This window comes from Vigna umbellata, chromosome 1, assembly GCF_029865625.1.
Source record: "Vigna umbellata cultivar VRB3 chromosome 1, Vumbellata_1.0, whole genome shotgun sequence".
In the NCBI taxonomy this organism is placed as follows: domain Eukaryota; kingdom Viridiplantae; phylum Streptophyta; class Magnoliopsida; order Fabales; family Fabaceae; genus Vigna; species Vigna umbellata.
This window is the reverse complement of record NC_142165.1, coordinates 103,250,299-103,267,944: the sequence shown is the minus strand read 5'-3', so window position 1 is coordinate 103,267,944 and position 17,646 is coordinate 103,250,299. Positions and strand designations below refer to the sequence as shown.

Here is a 17,646-nt window from a genome sequence, read left to right as displayed (position 1 = left end):
GAATAATTTTTCATGAATACTAGTATACAAACATAAAAACAAACAAAAAATCAAGTTTCTCTTTTAATCTAAAATCAATTGTTAAAAACTTCGTAAAATAAAATCATCTATCTGCTGTAAAAATGAATATCAATTGAGAGGTAAACTACACATCACACATGATGTTTAGAATATAATGTTAAAAAATAAAACTCCATCAATTTATTGATGCTCTAATTAAAAGGATCGGGGCCTATATTGACATCAGTTGTGGAAAATAGTCCCCCTGATTACGAAATTTGAAAACAACCATTATTACTTTTACTGGTAATAATTATCCGATGATAAAACAACACGGTGCCAAAATCTATTTGGGATGGAAACTAAACTATCTTATCATTCGACGCGTCATGGTTATTCTTGCAAACAAAAAGATACCAACTTATATTTCTTTAGCCCAAAATAATATCAGAAAGTATTTATTTATTTTTTAAAAAAAATCTGGAATTGAGGAACCTTTTCATTCAGATCTCCCCATAACTGACCTTAACCATTTTATTCATAAGATCGTAGAAATAAGAGGGGAGTTGATAAGAAGATGGTATTTTTGTATTCATAAATAAAATACAACTGAAAATTGAAAAACCAAGCCAATTGCAACTCTTACCCCGTCTCTGCTTCTTTGTGTTAGTGTTCGTTAACTTCCCCGTCCCCAAACAGGAATAAACTTACCTAAACTTCGTAGCAGGAATCTTAGACTTGTCCGTTTGGCAACTCATTATTCTCAATTCTTATATCCGTCAAATTCGTCAAGCTGCCGATGAAGTTTGGCCAGCAATTGATTGCAAACTTCCGGAGATGTGCAGGGTCCACACAAGAGATAAATGACGTTACCGAGAGGCCTCATGTATATACCATCTTCCCTAAGCTTCTCAAGTAATGGTCTTGCATATAACGATCCATACCTGTGTAAAACTTTATTTAGAAGAAAACCTCGTGAAGAATCAAATGCACGTTGTTTCCTTCTCTCTCTAATTAGGTAAGTGCTCAAAATTAATGATTTATTTGAACCTTTTACGAATAAGAAGTTACAAGTTTTCGTAACAAAACAATAACTTGAAAATAAGAAACTACAGGTAACAGAAGGATGGATGACCAATTACTATAAACACAATGGACTGTAGTTCACAGCCCACGTTAAGTCTGGCATATCTTAGCACCAAGACATTTTGACTATCTATACACGTTAAAATCAAACCCATTTTTTTCGTGAACTTCTTATTACCTCCTGTAATAATATTTTGGGGCAAGTCAATGTCATAGCTACTAAAACTACACTGGTAGAAAAGCAGAATCTACACTTTCAGATACCACTTGCAACTTCATCCGAAACATACCAACTTTTGTATGACACATATATGATGCTCATTAAGCTTTTCGAACAAAGGAATTCTAGAACATAAGGTGCACAAAAATATTAAAAAGGGAAAAGGATGAAGTTGAAAAATTTATACCCGGCGCTAGTGCCTTCTGCTTTTAATTCCACAGCACACAATGTTCCCAACGTCACTACTCTTTGAATTGCAGGGTGTGATGAAATCCGGCGAACCATTTTATCATCCCATAACTGCAAATGCACAATTAATGTTTGATCAAATGAACATTGAACATTAATCTATAATGAACAATTAAGGAAGCCGGTAGCCATAAAGAATTTAATATGAAAACTTCCAACGCTAATTTGGCCAAGTCCCATAATTATTGCAAAAACCAAGTCAAATGTCCATTGAAACTAAAATATGAAAACTAATAAAACTTAAAAAACTGGTGAGCAGACCAAGGCTGTTAGGAATCTCAGTGAAAAATCCTAACAGACTCTCTCACTCAATGTTATAAACTCTCCACCGAAAAGATGAATCAAAGAATGGGTATATTATTTACAGTATTGACATGTGTAAAACAGTGTCTATCGAGAGTCTAACCTCCCTCCACCGGGTCTAATACCGGCCTATACAAAGTATGTAATTCTCTGAATGAAAACAATACAATGTTTATTTCCTTTTATACCCATATTCCCCGCCTATTCCTAACTGTTGATGCAGTTAGGAATTCTACTTCTCTACTCTCTCTTCTTCCTTCTCACATAAACCTTCCCGCCTCTAACATTACTCCACCCCTCAAAGTCAACCTTGTCCTCAAGGTTGAAGTCAAGGAATTGTTATTTGATGTAATGCTCCTCTTCACAGGTGGCGCCCTCGAATTCAGGTTTGGAGGCTTGGTTGGTGGCAAATCCTCCTCTAATGTCTTCCATTCTTCCTGGATTCTCTTAACTTCCAGCATTCTGCACATCAAATCCTCCACAGATATCTTCCATTCTTCCTGCTCAATCTTCATGCTCAACTGCCACCAATCTACTTTCATTTTTCCCAGGGATGCCAAACCGGTAACTCCTAATATCACATCCACACCTCCCAACTCAAAGAGATAAAGTTTACCTCTGATTTTATGCTCCATCCCACATTCTGAAGGTAACCCGTGAGGCTCTTGGAACACCTGCTGGAATTCTGACAGCGTCTCTTCCAACTCTTCTCGCTGCCTCACCGTCAACTCTTGTTCCTTTTCTCCTCTTTCAGCCACATCCAACTGTCTTAATCCCCACATTACTGCCACTGTCTCAACTTTAGTTATCTTGAGCATGGCCGCAGGGGCTATCACTTCCCGTGCTAATGTTGGATCTCCTCTAATTATTACTTCCCTTCCTCCCTGTTTAAAGGACATGGTTAGCTTGCCCCAATTGGTCACTACTTCTCCCAACCTTGCCAGCCAATCCACTCCCAGAATCCCGTCGACACCTCCCAATTCGAACACGTGATACTGCTATGCAATCTCAACTCCACCCAGCTATAACACTACCCCTTGGCAGCATCCTTGTGTCTGTTTCGTTGTCCATCACCCAAGCAAACTAGATGTGTCTGGCCTTTGTTCACCTCCAGTTGGAGCTCCTCAACCAACGCCTTTGATATAAAGTTGTGGCTGGCACCACTGTCAACCATGATCAACACCACCTTGTCCCCTAAGCTCCCTTGAAGTTTCATGGTTCTCGGTTGAGTCATCCCTCCCGCAGAGAGCGATGATAATTCTAATCGCTCATTCTCCAACTCCTCCTTGGTTTCTCCAGGGTCTTCCTCCTCATCTTCCCCTAAAATCATCACTCGCAAACTCCATTCCGGACAACGATGTCCAGGGCTGAACTGGCCGCCACATCTGAAACAACGGCCTTGTTCACGTCTCTTGTGATACTCGTGATAGGAAGGTTTCGCACCCCTCTGTCTATAGTTTTGTTCCCCATTGCACTCGCACCTCTTCCCACACCATTCCCCGAGTTACCTTCTCTTCCCCCAGATCCCACACTCTCTGTACCCGCCGTCCGCCCTCCTTGGTTACGTATCGGGTCAACTCGAACTATCGTCCCCGCAGTTCGCCCCCCGATATTTATGGTCGACTGGCACTACAATCCCCGGTCTTCGCTCCTCCCGGTATGATCTCCACATCTACTGCGATTCGCATCGCTGCCAGCAGTTCTTGCGGATCATGTGGGCGTACTCGATCTCTTACGTTGTCCTGTAATCCGGCCAGGAAATAGCCCAGAAGTTGCTCGTCCGTCACTCCCCTCGTTTGCCCCACCAGGATTTCGAAGTCGTGGATATACTCCTCAACCGTATCAGTTTGACGGTTCGCCGCCAGCCTTTCGAAAATCGTACCTCTGCTCCGCTCCCCAAACCTTCCGATCATCGCACATTTGAGCCCTTCCCATGTGCGGTCTCTCGCCTTCTCTCTCCAAAATCGATACCAATAGCCAGCGCTCCCTTCCATGCTTACGTATGCGATTCGAACTTTCTCTTCCTCCGTCACTCCCTGTAGTTCGAAAAAACGTTTCGCTTTGTTGATCCAATTCAGTGGATCCACCCCTTCGAATACGAGAAGTTCTACTCTCTTTCGCCAATTAAATTGTCCCTCTGATCGTTCCGTCTCTCGTCCTCCATTCTCCTCCTCTCGCCTCCCTCTCCGATCACCATTCACAGACGATTGGCTCCCGTCCGATGCCCCCTCGTGGTCGCGATTGCGACCTCCTAACATGCGCATGACTTCTTGAAGGTCTTGACGATTGGCCGCTGAGTCTTGTCTCATCGCTGCCATTTCGGCCTTCAACCCATCTACTGTAATCCCCAAAGCTTCGAGTTGGTTCTCCACCACTTTAAGGCGTCCTTCATTTTTTCCCTCCATAACTCTGATCACTCGCCACCCGAATCCGGCAGGTCGGACCTCTTGTTAGGAATCTCAGTGAAAAATCCTAACAGACTCTCTCACTCACTGTTATAAACTCTCCACCGAAAAGATGAATCAAAGAATGGGTATATTATTTACAGTATTGACATGTGTAAAACAGTGTCTATCGAGAGCCTAACCTCCCTCCACCGGGTCTAATACCGGCCTATACAAAGTATGTAATTCTCTTAATCAAAACAATACAATGCTTATTTCCTTTTATACCCATATTCCCCGCATATTCCTAGCCTATTCCTAACTGCTGATGCAGTTAGGAATTCTACTCATCTACTCTCTCTTCTTCCTTCTCACACAAACCTTCCAGCCTCTAACAAAGGCTCTAAGTCCGGCCCTGGCCATTTTTGGAGGACAATGGCAGGGTGATACAAAGACGGCTCAGCTGTTTTGTCACCCCTAATTACGATTATTATATCTTTTTCATTTAAATGCTGGATTATTTCAATTTATTTTGTTTACTTATATGTTCCTCCTGTCTTGATAAGATTAGTATATCACTAGTTTATTTGTAGGCTCAATTCTATAATTAACAAAAACATAGACACACTCACGCAAATGCAGAATTACATGATAGACAATAATAACAAGTCAACAACATATTTCGCGTTCCTCCTTGTTTTCTTTGGATCACAAGAAATGCATTAGGAATACGATTTGTGTATTTCACTGATAGACATATACCCTTGAAAATATTACAATTAAATATACGCTTTTTTTCGTTTTTTTTTATTACGTGGAGCAAGAAGCAAATATAATAAGTTCAGGGGGAAAAATCAAAGTAATCATACCTCCCTTAGTAATCTTCCTTCAGAAGTGATATTAGGGTTGGAACAAGGGTCTTTAAACCATTGGATTGACTTAACAGCAGCAGCGCAGCCCATAGCATGTGCAGAGTAAGAATGTCCATGCAAAAGGGCCTTGAGCTAACCAAAGCAAGAGTATATTTGTATTATGTCATCAAAATACTATCCAGGAACTTTGGTTCGTAAGAACACAATACCAGTAGGACAAAAAATTATGAACAGACTAATAGGAACTAGGCATTTTATTAGAAAGAGTAAGGGACCTCCCACTTGTGCCTAGCTTATAGAACTTGTAAGTAATATCAATATGATAATCAATCCATTCCATCGGTACTAAAACCAAATATAACAGAAATTTCAGACTGCCAGTGTCTACCCAACCCATAAAAGAAAGTCTTCCAAAAAAATGACAATACCTTTGAGTCTCCAATAAATGAATCAAAAACAGCACTTGTTGCCAAGGTGACAGCCAATGGTATAATTCCGCCAGTCAACAGCTTCCCAAAGCAGGCTATGTCTGGTACACAATGGATTAGCTCCGCTGCAGTCTGTGGGAAAAAAAGATAAACTGCTAATCAAACATGTGAACTAATGAAGAATATGAAATACAATTTTGAAAATAAGAGAATAGACATCATTAAGAGGAATCACCTCCACTCCCAAACGCCAAAAACCAGTGAAAACCTCATCAAAGATCACTGGAATTTTTCTACTCCGACACTCATTAACAAGCACACGCTGAAAAAGTGGATCAACCATGTGCATTCCACCAGCGCCTTGTATAACTAAATAACAATTCAGGCCCCAAATGAGATGATCAATATTGAGAAAAGGTTAAAATAAGTTAAATTAAAATTTCTAGAGGGCCACTAAAACAATTTTAGAGGAACCTAGAAAAATAAGCTTTTGTGTGAAAGACCAAGAACCACTAAAATGCAGTATTTCATTCAAACTGCACACAAGTAATTGTCCTACTATGGGCATAATTTAGATATACAATTTGATGTATTATCATTTTGACGTGTCTAAATTAAGAAACTTTTTTCTTCTAAATATCATGTACCGGACAAATATATGATCAACATAATTACTTCATTGGGTACAGGAGAAGGTAGTAAAAATAAAATGGAACTATAATCTTCTAAAGAAAAATATCAAATAGCTTGCCTGGTTCCATTATCAAGGCTCCAACATTTTTTGACCCTTTAAATCGAGATAATACTTCTGATATATAAGACGAATAAACTGTAGCAAGCTCGGACTTATCCCTGCCCTTGTGAAATACTTCATCGCATGAGGAAAAGGCTGTCAAAGCACCAACAAGTAAAACAATTATATTCTAAACAGTGACCAATAAAAGAATTGAAGTTTGAAATTTTGAACTTACCGATACTTTCACCTTTCAAATTCTCCCAATTGTACCCTTCAGGTATGGAAACATTCCATGTATTGTTGTGCATAAACACAGAAGGAGGATCCAGAAAAAGACCTCTTCCAGTGTACCTGTGAAACTGAATTCAAACTTAGACGGGTGTCATGAGTATTTATCTAGGTTAGTAAACTAACATCAATTCACAGGCAGTAATATGGAAAATAGGCTTCAAAAAACAAAGACGAACAACATCAAGCTATTAAACTATCAAAACACACGAACAAAATAGAACATTGCTTCTTACAAGGCTTTTAAACAAAAGTATATTATGCATGAAGAATATGTTTTTTAAAATAAAATAAAACTACTAATCTGACTTATGCTGAACAGAAACTCACAAACCAAAACTGTTTTGTCTATTCTTTGTCTATCTTCCAACACCTTTTTGTTATAATGTTTTACATGGAGAGATTATAAACTCCAGCGTTGGCTAAATCCCTATTCAAATCTTACCAATTGAATGGGAGCACTTTTAGAAAATATTAATCGCGTATTACTTTGATTGCAATATATTGCTAAATTGCATTATTCAAAAGATTAAACAAATCAGCAAAATTCTGTTGGGAAGTCCCACATAACAGATTCAATTTCACAAGTATGCACTAGAGGGCAATGTCTATAACCATGGTTGCTGAAGGAAGCCTGTATAAGAAGATGGTGCCTGTGCTTCCATGGCACCCAGTGTATCACCATGATAAGATCTCTGAAGTGCAAGGACCTGAAATAATGAAATCCACAAGTATTAAGTTACATGTGAATTTCAAAGGAAGAAATGCAATTAAATAAAAAGGATTAAATATTTTACATGTTTGAAGAATGTAAAGTTACACAAACAACTACATGAAAAACAAAGTTTAAATTCTAACAAGTGCCATTACGGGATTGGTTAAGGAATCAAAAGTGGAAAATTATTTATGGAAAGTGTCACTAGCATGACTTTCTATTTGTTTAATTCCTTAACGATTTCCTTTAGGATGTTTGTTAGCAGAACCCTGTTACAGAAAACGAATTCGTAGGTTTATAGTTTAGGAATAAATAACCACTTGACTAATTAACAACGTAGGAAAAGTGGTGAAAAAGAAACTGCCTAATAACTTAATCAACAACTTGAACAGTTAGCTGTTCCTGAAATACAAATGTTCTTTTTGCATCTTCCATAAAAAAATAATAAAGAAAATCAATGCATACTATCCTCCTCCAAAAAGGTAACACATAAAACAAGATTTTGAAAACACAGAGGGAATGCGGTAAAATTTTGAAAACAAGACCTTTTACTCAAAGTACTTATAGAAAAATGCATAATAAAAATTGCTAGATATGTTGCATATCCTAGCTGTATTGTCCAAACTTCTGACACTTCGTGCATACAATACAAAATATTCAATAAAAATTGAAACAGTCCTGACAACATTGTGGTTTTTGCTTTCTAGCAGTTACTTTGCTTTACCCAAGAATAAAAAAGATTTGACTGATATTAATTGCCAATATGCCCCCACCCCCGCCAGCCTTTCTACTTTGAACAGCAAATTATAGCATTAGTTTTACAGAATTCAATCTTCATACGTCAAAATTGAACATTATACACAAAGAGAAAAAGAATATCACAGATTGATTAAAAGGACTGAGGGAGCTAACCATAAGCTCAGTGGGCCTTTCATTTGTGGTATCCTCATGACAATCCACAATAATCCCATGATCAACAGAAAATTTACGAAATGCCATCTTGAGAGCTATTTCAATTGCTGTAGATCCATTGTCCGAAAAATATGTTCGTGAAGCCCAGCCTGCACGACAAATGAGTCAGCAACTGTACAGAGAACTGAAAGCTACTTATCCGTGGATAACAATGACCATTGGCAAACATCTCTAAAAATCAGTGTTATCAAACTGAAACGTATATTTTTAACTAAAGTATCAAATAGCACTGAGATCAGAATTCAGATATGTTAAATACAATACTACAAATAGCCAGTAGGAAATTTTTATTAGTTTTTATGAGAATTTAGGCTTAAGTCCTAACTCAATCCAATAAAACCAACTTTTAAATAAAGAATTGCTCAAGCCTTATAAGGCTTACATTGGTCACATATAGACTCTAGTCAATGTGAGATCCTAGCATGACCACTCATCCTGAACAGAACTGGACATTTCAAGTGTGGATAAATACAAGCAGTCCAATAACAATACCCCTTCATGGCTAGTAGTATTCATCTAGAGCATAAACAAAACAAATATAGGTTTCCCAATAACAAATAGGCTTTGATCCTATATTAGAGTTTGGAATTAGGGTTTAATTTAACCACATAAAACCAGATTTTAAAATGAGGCCAACTCTGGCCTTATAAGAACTGCATGGATCATATTTCTTGTTGATGTAGAATTTTGATAGTTTAATACACACGTGCATATAATGTGAAATTAATAAAAGAACATACTAACCTTTCCCCACGCCTTGAAGCAAGAGTTCAGCACAATTTAAGGCTGGCTCATGAACATTCTCAGGGAACATTACATGCCCAAATCTAGCAGCAGTATACCCCATTTCCCTAGCAAGCTCAGCCTGAAATCACCTAAATGGAAAGATGGCATTAACGAAAAACTAGGTATGATAGCTTGAAGGAGCGTAAGTTTAAATATGCCAAACACGATTGGTATCAAATAACAATATGCTAAATTGTATAGTAGCTCCATGTCAAGAAGATTCTTTAACACTAAAAGTTATTCAAGTCTGCTTTTTATTTGGGTTTCGAATTGACTATGCAAAGTCCAGAGCCTTGAGGAATTAGAATTCAAAAAGATTGAGAGAACACTTTTTCATAAGCATAAATATTCAACAGTAAAAGACAGGAAGAACAGTGTCAGAGGCAGAATTGTTTTAGAATGGTGACCAATAGGGTGCCAAAAAGTACTTTTACATACAAAATTTAAGAAAAAAAAATTAAAACTTTTGGGGCTGACCATGGCATCCCCAATCGCCCAGCTGGGCTTCGGGAAGAATGGGATATGTAAGTAAATGTAGTGCTGTCCCTGGGACATGCATTTGATTATTACTAGTTTGATTAACAGAACTAATAACTTAAAAAAGTTATGAGAATGACCTGCATTATAGCATCAGGTCCTTGAGTCCACCAACTAGCACATGCATCAAATTGTGGTGCTATGACTTCTGTCTTCTGAACCTTACAAAAAATATCGTGATGTCAAATCTAGGTATCATCAATATGTTAAAAAAAAGGAAGTAATACCAAAAAATTATTCCAAAGTAAGCAATAAGGTTGTTTGGATAAGTGTTTCTAAAAACACTTATAAGAGAAGAAAAAATTAAAAAAAAAAATGAAATAAGTTTTTCTATAAGCTAAAATAAGCTTATGCATCACAAGTTAATTTGTTTTCTCACATGTATAAGCTAATTTTAGTTTATATAAACTTAGTTCACGTTTCCTTCTCATATTTTTTTTCCTTACAATTATTCATGAAGAAGTTTATCCAAACAGATCTAGATGCAGTAAGTTAAGCTCAACAAAGTGCATCAACCCACTAAAGTTTGTATTGCAAAGCTTAACAAATCAAAAAATTAATAATATAAATAAATATTTCACAGAAACAAACCTTGAAGATAGAAAAATTCTCACCACAGCGTGAATCAATTACTGTGACCCCTCCATCAGGAACAAGTTGGTGTTGAGTGAAAGGCCACCAGATGATATCCCTTGCTTCTCTTGGCATGTCTTGCAGCTTTTTAATTCTCTCAAAATAAGCTGATAGCATTATTTCCTTAAGATTACTAAATATATGATGAGAATTTTCAAACCATTCAATCAAGTCATTTGATAGATCTCTTGGAATGGGTGGTAGCACTAGGACAGGGACCCTGAATGAAGAAGGCAACAGTTGTATAGAGCAACAATAATACCGCAAAATGGCAGAAAAATCAATAAAAAAAATAACTGATTAAGTTAAATAGTAAATACAACTACCAAGGAGTATGCAAATAAAATTTAGACGGTGGGCTGGCCTTTCTATAAAGCTCAATACAGAGCAGAAAATTCCAGTTTCAAACCCATATTTAGCGACCTATTGGCAGAATGATTCTGTATTGGAACTTGAAAGCCTCAAACCCACATTAGCGCAGGTGATAGGTTGTTACTTTTGTAAAGAATATTATTCTGAAATATAACTGAATATTGATTTTACCAAATTATGACCACCAACATTATTCAAGAAACACATGCAGTTTAAGTTAATTCTATTGAAAATACATTCTAATGTTCTACCCATTGGTAAAGTTGTGTAAATTGTCCAAACAATATTTTAGTGGTGCTCGTTCAATATCTACCACAAATGAACTAAAGTTAAATATAAATAAGGCTGAAACCATTCAGCATGCTTGAGGCCATTAATGCATTGACCAAAAAACCCTAACCATTTTCTTGTTTAACCAACTAAATTACATCCATTTCCTTTCTTGTAGAGACTGATTTGTTTAACTAATTTCCAACACACGGCTTTACCTTTGCTGAAGACTAGTCTGCTCAATAAGAAATTAGTGCTTAAAAAATGTTTTTAAAAATCAAGATCGAGTGCTCACTGCTCAGTGCTTAACCTTCTCAATCTAAATTTTGCAGTTTTACAAAAACAAGCTGGGAAAGAGGAAGAGCAACAAAAATTCTATGGTTTTCGAGTTACAATAGAAAGGGAATGTAATTACAATAATCAGGCTTACTTGTTTCGCATATAAGACATCAGTGGACCCTCATTTAGAAGACCATGATCTTCGAAAGCAACAGCAACAACATCATAACCTCGAAGAGTCAAGCTTTCATAAGCTGAGATTGTTCCAGAAATACCTCCTAGCCGCCCATCCCCAACAAGAACTGCAGGAATACGGAATGGCCTGACAGGAAATGAAAGAACAAACATATTTAACCAAAAGATAATAAGAACAGCATATATATATATATATATATATAATCTAACGATGCGTACAACATATTTACTTGTTATCCACAGAATTCATGTGACTAAGCTCCTACTAAGAGTAGTAGCAAGGATCAAACAGTGCATGAATTGTTAACATTAAAATTAATGCGACCTTAACCTGCAATTGTAATTACCAAACCTAACAAAATCTGAGCCACTTAGATACACATCTACTCATATAAATTAGAATACAAAACTTGCATGACGAGACTCTCGTTTTCTCTAGTCTCAGAGTCCAAAACTATCCAGAGCTTTTATCTTTTCTCTTTGAAATAGTATTTTCACACTATCTCCACAACTAAAAGAATCTCTCTCAACCATCTCAAACTACTATCTTTTTATTTTTGTATATTATATACTAAATCATCTTAACAATCCAGTTATTATATACTAAACCACCTTTTATCTTTACTTCAAAAAAAGTTTTTCTTAGAAAGTGGACTTTAAATTTAACCTAACCTTAGAAAAATAATTTAAAGTTCTCTTTCTAAAATGATATCAAAACCTATTTTGGAGAGATTTGTTGTATCTATCCAGTGATCCACTATTGGGACCCTTCTATTCCAACACTAGATGTCTTCTATGAGAGGGACTATGTTGGACCTCACGTTGACTAGAGATATACCGAAACTATACTATATAGATGGTGTAAATCTCACCTTATTAAACTAATATTGTAAAATTCAGGCTTAAAGTCCACTTTCTAATATTTATCAAGGTTTATTAGGCCTCCACCACACACTTCCTACAAATATTTAGTCTCAAGTATCTAAAATTTGATTAACAGTTATCACTGTAAACTGGTTGTATAACCATTAAACTCTTCAAAATATTTATTAATTATGAATTTTATTCATATAAACGTATGCAATAATCAACCTGCTAAAACACTAGTGGTAAATAAAATTTACCCTGAAAATTGAATCCGCACAGGATTTTCTCAAGATTAAACCACGCACCTATACAAGTCACATTGAAGTGTCCCAGAAGGACCTGGACTGGCAACTCCACCAGCTGTCTCCACCACGCACAGAACATCCGATCTCTCCCTACCAGCCCCGCGTTCCACTACCTCCTCGAAACACTCGCCCAGAGTTTCCAACACAACCGAGTCTTTTACAGCTAAACCCTCCCTCTCCGCGGCCAAGTGTGGCGACACGGCCTCTTCCCACGCGTACAGAGTCTTGCAATGCAGTTCCGAGGGGCCACGTCCTTCCTCTCCGACGAGCGGATTTGTCTCCAGTACGGCGGGGGAGACGTTGAGAACACGGTGCGAGGTGGAGAGATGGACGCTAGGGTTGCGGAGGAGGGAGAGTTGGCGGAGCTTGTTGATGACGAAGCGGGAGTCTGAGTCGGCGGGGAAGCCGGTTTGGAGGGGCTTGAGGTAATGGAATTGGGAGGAAGTGGTGGCGGAGGAGAAGAGGGAGGCGGCAGCGATGCCGGCGGAGACTAGGGTTTTGCCGACGCCGGTATTGGAGCCCCAAATGAGATATATCGGGTGGGATAGAGGGAGGGAGGGAGGACGCGAGGGGGTGGTGGAGAGTTTGCGGCGGTGAAGGCGGCAGTAGAGAAGCCCGGAGGGGAAACGGAACATAGCTTTTGGAGGGTGGAGAGTGAACGGTAAGAGGGTCACCGTCAGAGTAGCGAAGTGGGAAGGAGGGAAGAAAAGGAGGGAAATGAAGATGAGTCACTGTTTGAACAAGTTGGAATGTCAACAAAAACTAACTACTCCTAACAAACCGTTAAATTTGGGTTTATAAGCATTTGTCCGGGTCCATTCTTGATTACTCCATGAAAGATACTACTCTATGCTATACACTGAAACATATTTATCTACTTTCTGTTGGGAGCAAACAGAAAAATAGGTGTTATAAAATAGAAAGGGAAACTACAACAAATATTAATAAAAGCCTAAAATGTTTTAGGGTTTAAGTAGTCATAATATCTCAATTACTAGAAATATTTCAAATTAGTTTTTATACTATCCTCAGGCCACGTCACACATTCATTAACGCAAATTAACAAAAATAAGGACCCAATTGAGACGCTAAAAAATAAAGAGACCTATTTCAAATTCTGAAAAAAATAGGGACCTATTAAGACATTAAACCTATATATATATATATATATATATATATATATATATATATATGACATTGTTAGTGTTATGTAATAATAATTGTCTCGTATAAATGTCAAATGTAGCGTCACTTTTATATTTATTATTTTGATTTAATTCAGTCTTAATTATTTAAAAATAAAATAAATATATATTTTTTTAAATTAAAGTTAAATTAAATTTTTATATAAATATTGGAAGAATTAAAAAACATAGTATTTGAGTTGATAGGTATTTTAAATTAATGAGACCATAAAAATAATATTAAAATAATTTGATAATATAAATAGAATTTTATAAATGTGTCTTATTATCTAAAACAATTATTATCTTTCTAAAATATTTTTTCTAGACTTTCTCTTCCTTCTCTCTAAGTTTTCTAGTTTCAGATTATCTCATTGACAATCAAAATGTGCTTAATAAGATCTACAATTCATCCGATCAATTTCTCTAATATAGTAAATTAGTTTATATTATTTTAGTTGGTCGTATTTGTTTTTCTTTTATGTTAGCTCTATTTGTTTTATTATTTTATGTTTCTTATAGATAGAAATGTAATGATAATGTGAGGCTTGTTCAGTAACATCAATGAAGTTTGTATGAGGTTTTTTTTGCATGAAGTTATGTATGTTTTCAAGTATCGTTTAGAAAAAATTTTCAAGGAGGAAATTCTTAATGGTTGTTTCAAGTAGTAGTGTGTGTATTATATAGAAGCTCAGTTTTAGGGGTATCTTGACACTTTAATGATCATCAATTCTCAAGTAAAGACGGGTCATGTGGTGAGAGTAGTAAGGTCTTAGTTTGGGGCCGATACCATTGGCAAAAGGCGTTGATTAATAAATTAATCTTGTGTGGTAGCTTGAGGTAAGCAACTGTTCTGTCACTGCAAGTGTGCAACTAGTCATAGCTCGACAATAACACATGTATATGGATATTTGAGTCTATATGTTATATTATATTTAGGTATTGTGCTTAAGTTTGAAAGTGAAATATAATATATGATAGTGTCATGAATTCCATTTTATTTTTTTGATATTAGCATACTCTTTTGTATTTGTCTGTTTGTGTGTTTACTTTTTTTTTTTTGCAATGATCACTTTAAATGGTATGAACTTTGAGAGGTCTTTCGAGTTGATCCAATGTGAGGTGGATAGTGAAACAGTCTCATTAGGGATGGCAACGGGTCGGGTCGGGCACGGATAGTGCCTACCCGCAACCCGACCCGACAAAAAAAAATCCACCCGCTACCCGCACGGATACCCGCTTAAAAAATATCCGCGGGTATTTTAAAACCCGCGGATACCCGTGGATATCCGCGGATACCCGCAAATATTAAAAAATATATATTTTAATAAATTATTAAAATAAAATTTAAATAAAATTATAAAAAATATATAAAATATAATATAATATAAATTAAATATAAATTTTAATTAAATTTTAATTAAATTTAATATTGTAAAATATAAATTAATGTTAATTTTAATTAAATTTAACTTAATAAAATATAAATTAAATTTTTATTTTTATTTTTTTGCGGGTAGCGGGTATCCGCGGGTACGGATAGTATAATATCCGCACCCGACCCGTTTATAAGCGGGTATTAAAATATCCGCTACCCGCGGGTTGCGGGTAATAAATATCCGCGGGTATCAACTATCCGTCGCGGATTTTATCCGCGGATATCCGCGGGCGCGGATTTTTTTGCCATCCCTAAGTCTCATAATTAGATATTAATTATCTTAATGATGTAAGTCTTCAAACCTTCATATTTTCTTATAATTATTATCATATCTTGTAACGTCTTATTCTTGTAATTCTGTACTAGTAAAATAGAATGTTGCAAATACTATATTGATATTATTATTAAAATGAAAATATATTTATAAACTAATGTTCACTATATTATTAAATATAATAATTAAATTTATGTATGATTTTTCTTTGTCTCCCAGTGACTTGATTTAATTGTCCTACTTATTATTAATTAACACATCCCATTAAAAAGAGTAATAAAAGTATTCGAATCACACAAAAAGATGATAAATAAACAATGCACTATCTAAATTTTGTAAATTTTTATTTTTATTTAAATTTATGAATCTTTTATTAACAATTTTATAAATTTAAAAGTATTTTTAAGAAGATCAAATTTATTTAAATTTATATTTTACAATAAACTTTATTTAAATTTAGTTTTAAAATTTTAAATTTATTTGTATTGCTACTTTATCACATCATACTCTACTATTGTTTTTTATTTAAATTTATATTTAAAATAATTAAATATCAATTTATAAAAAAAATCTATTAATATAACATATAATAATTTTTATATAAATGTTAAAATTGGTTTAAAAATAATTTTAGAAGCATTTAATAAAAATGTCAAATTTAACAAAAATAGAGTATAACATTTATATCAATATTAAATTTTATTTCAATATGGAAAAAACAAAATTTCTCGATTTAAAAAAAATTAAATTTAATTAAAATAATAAATACAGAGATTAAATTAAATATAAGACTAATACTTGGTATTGATATTATGTAAACTTCATGTGTGAATAATATTTTTAAAACTAAATTAAAATTAGAAAAAAAATAAAGTAACCATAAAGTGATATCTAACATATATTTAACGTTATTAATATAATACTAATAAAAAACTAAATTGTATTGAATTTTATAATTATGAAATAAAAAAAATTGAAGACCAATTTAAAATATTCTGATAAAAATTAAAAGTAAATAAACATTTAAACCAAGTTTTAGTTAAAAAAAAGAAAACAGGTTTGTCATGGCCAAAAAGAAAATAATATAAACTACGGAAGAACTCACCAAAGAGGAATGAATTACAATGAATTTCTTCCTCGTAAATGCATAAATTCACAGTATTAAAGGTATTAGAAGGTTTCACTATCCAATTGTAATAGTGATTAGTATATCAAACTTGTATGTATATTTTTAGTAGAAGTGTAATTGTTGTTTTAATATTTACATTCATTTTGCTTTTATAGAGCTATTTTTGTCTTAACATAGTTAAGTAATTGTAATAAGGTTTTCCATCATTTTTTTGAGATGCATAATTACCTGTTTCACACATATATTACAAAATTAAATAAATGAAAAAAAATCTCTTTCTTACTGTTTTTTCTCAATGGTTTTTACTTTCATCTTTCTTTTTCTTTTTACTTTGTATGGTTGAAATATTTTTTGGTTTTTTAACATATATTTTTAGGCTTAATTAAATACTAAATTACATATATAAACTGTGTAAAGTGTGTGTAATCAGCTATTTAAAAAAATCTGTTCTAAATGAAAAAAAAAGTTGATAATAAAAGTTATAGTAAAAGAAAGACTTATGAAAATTTATTATGTATTATTTGAAGTGAAATAAGATTTTTATTTAAAGTAAAATAAAAATTTCAATATATTATTTATAGAAGGACGTTAATAGATTTATTATATATTTTCTTACAATTCAACTTTTTTTTGTTAATGAGGAATTTAATCATGGTATCAATATATTTAATAAATGCATCTTATTTTTTATTAAATTCTCATGTTCGGGTAATCACAGATGTTCCAGGAACTCACAGTTGATTGAATTTTGCTTGTGTAAAAAGTTGAAATAATTAGAGGATTTTTGATAAATTAAAACTACTATACGCATTATTAAAAAAAGTTACAAGATTGTTATAAATTTAAATATTATATTAAATTGTTATAAAATATAAGTCGTTAATGATTTTAGTAAATAAATCAAATTGATTTTTAAATTAAAGAAATTAAAAAAAATAAAAACAAAAGTTTATAAGAAAAAAATGTGAAAAGGTTATTTTAGACTGTTTCTTACCGCTGTCCAATCTGCGACCATACCGCGGAGGAGATTACTCGTAATCAGAACCAGTAATGATCCATGAATGCTGACAATCGATATTCGAAATATCTGACAAGGAAAGAAGGCAAATCAGAACAAAGATAAA

The 17,646-nt window shown here is 34.4% G+C and overlaps 2 protein-coding genes across 3 annotated transcripts; both read right to left on the bottom strand.

Moving 5' to 3' along the window:
• Window positions 1–510: 510 nt before the first annotated feature.
• BIO1 (adenosylmethionine-8-amino-7-oxononanoate transaminase) lies at window positions 511–17,645 on the bottom strand. 2 transcript variants are annotated; one of them, XM_047309940.2, is made up of 15 exons: window positions 17,517–17,645; window positions 12,498–13,378; window positions 11,282–11,452; window positions 10,168–10,429; window positions 9,657–9,737; window positions 8,998–9,118; window positions 8,194–8,342; window positions 7,182–7,276; window positions 6,514–6,629; window positions 6,294–6,431; window positions 5,778–5,911; window positions 5,543–5,674; window positions 5,112–5,246; window positions 1,494–1,606; window positions 511–944 (listed from the first exon to the last, which is right to left on the bottom strand). In XM_047309940.2, the coding sequence occupies exons 2-15, from the start codon at window positions 13,130–13,132 to the stop codon at window positions 764–766; spliced, it is 2,463 nt and encodes an 820-aa protein (XP_047165896.1). In that variant the 5' UTR covers window positions 13,133–13,378; window positions 17,517–17,645; the 3' UTR covers window positions 511–763. The 2 variants fall into 2 exon arrangements, with proteins under 2 accessions (XP_047165896.1, XP_047165897.1); XM_047309941.2 differs by having other exon boundaries at window positions 9,657–9,731.
• On the bottom strand, window positions 1,893–5,038 carry LOC148207019 (uncharacterized). Its single transcript, XM_088105286.1, has one exon. It carries the CDS (start codon window positions 4,261–4,263, stop codon window positions 3,472–3,474), a length of 792 nt encoding a protein of 263 aa, XP_087961412.1. The 5' UTR covers window positions 4,264–5,038; the 3' UTR covers window positions 1,893–3,471.
• Window position 17,646: the final 1 nt, after the last annotated feature.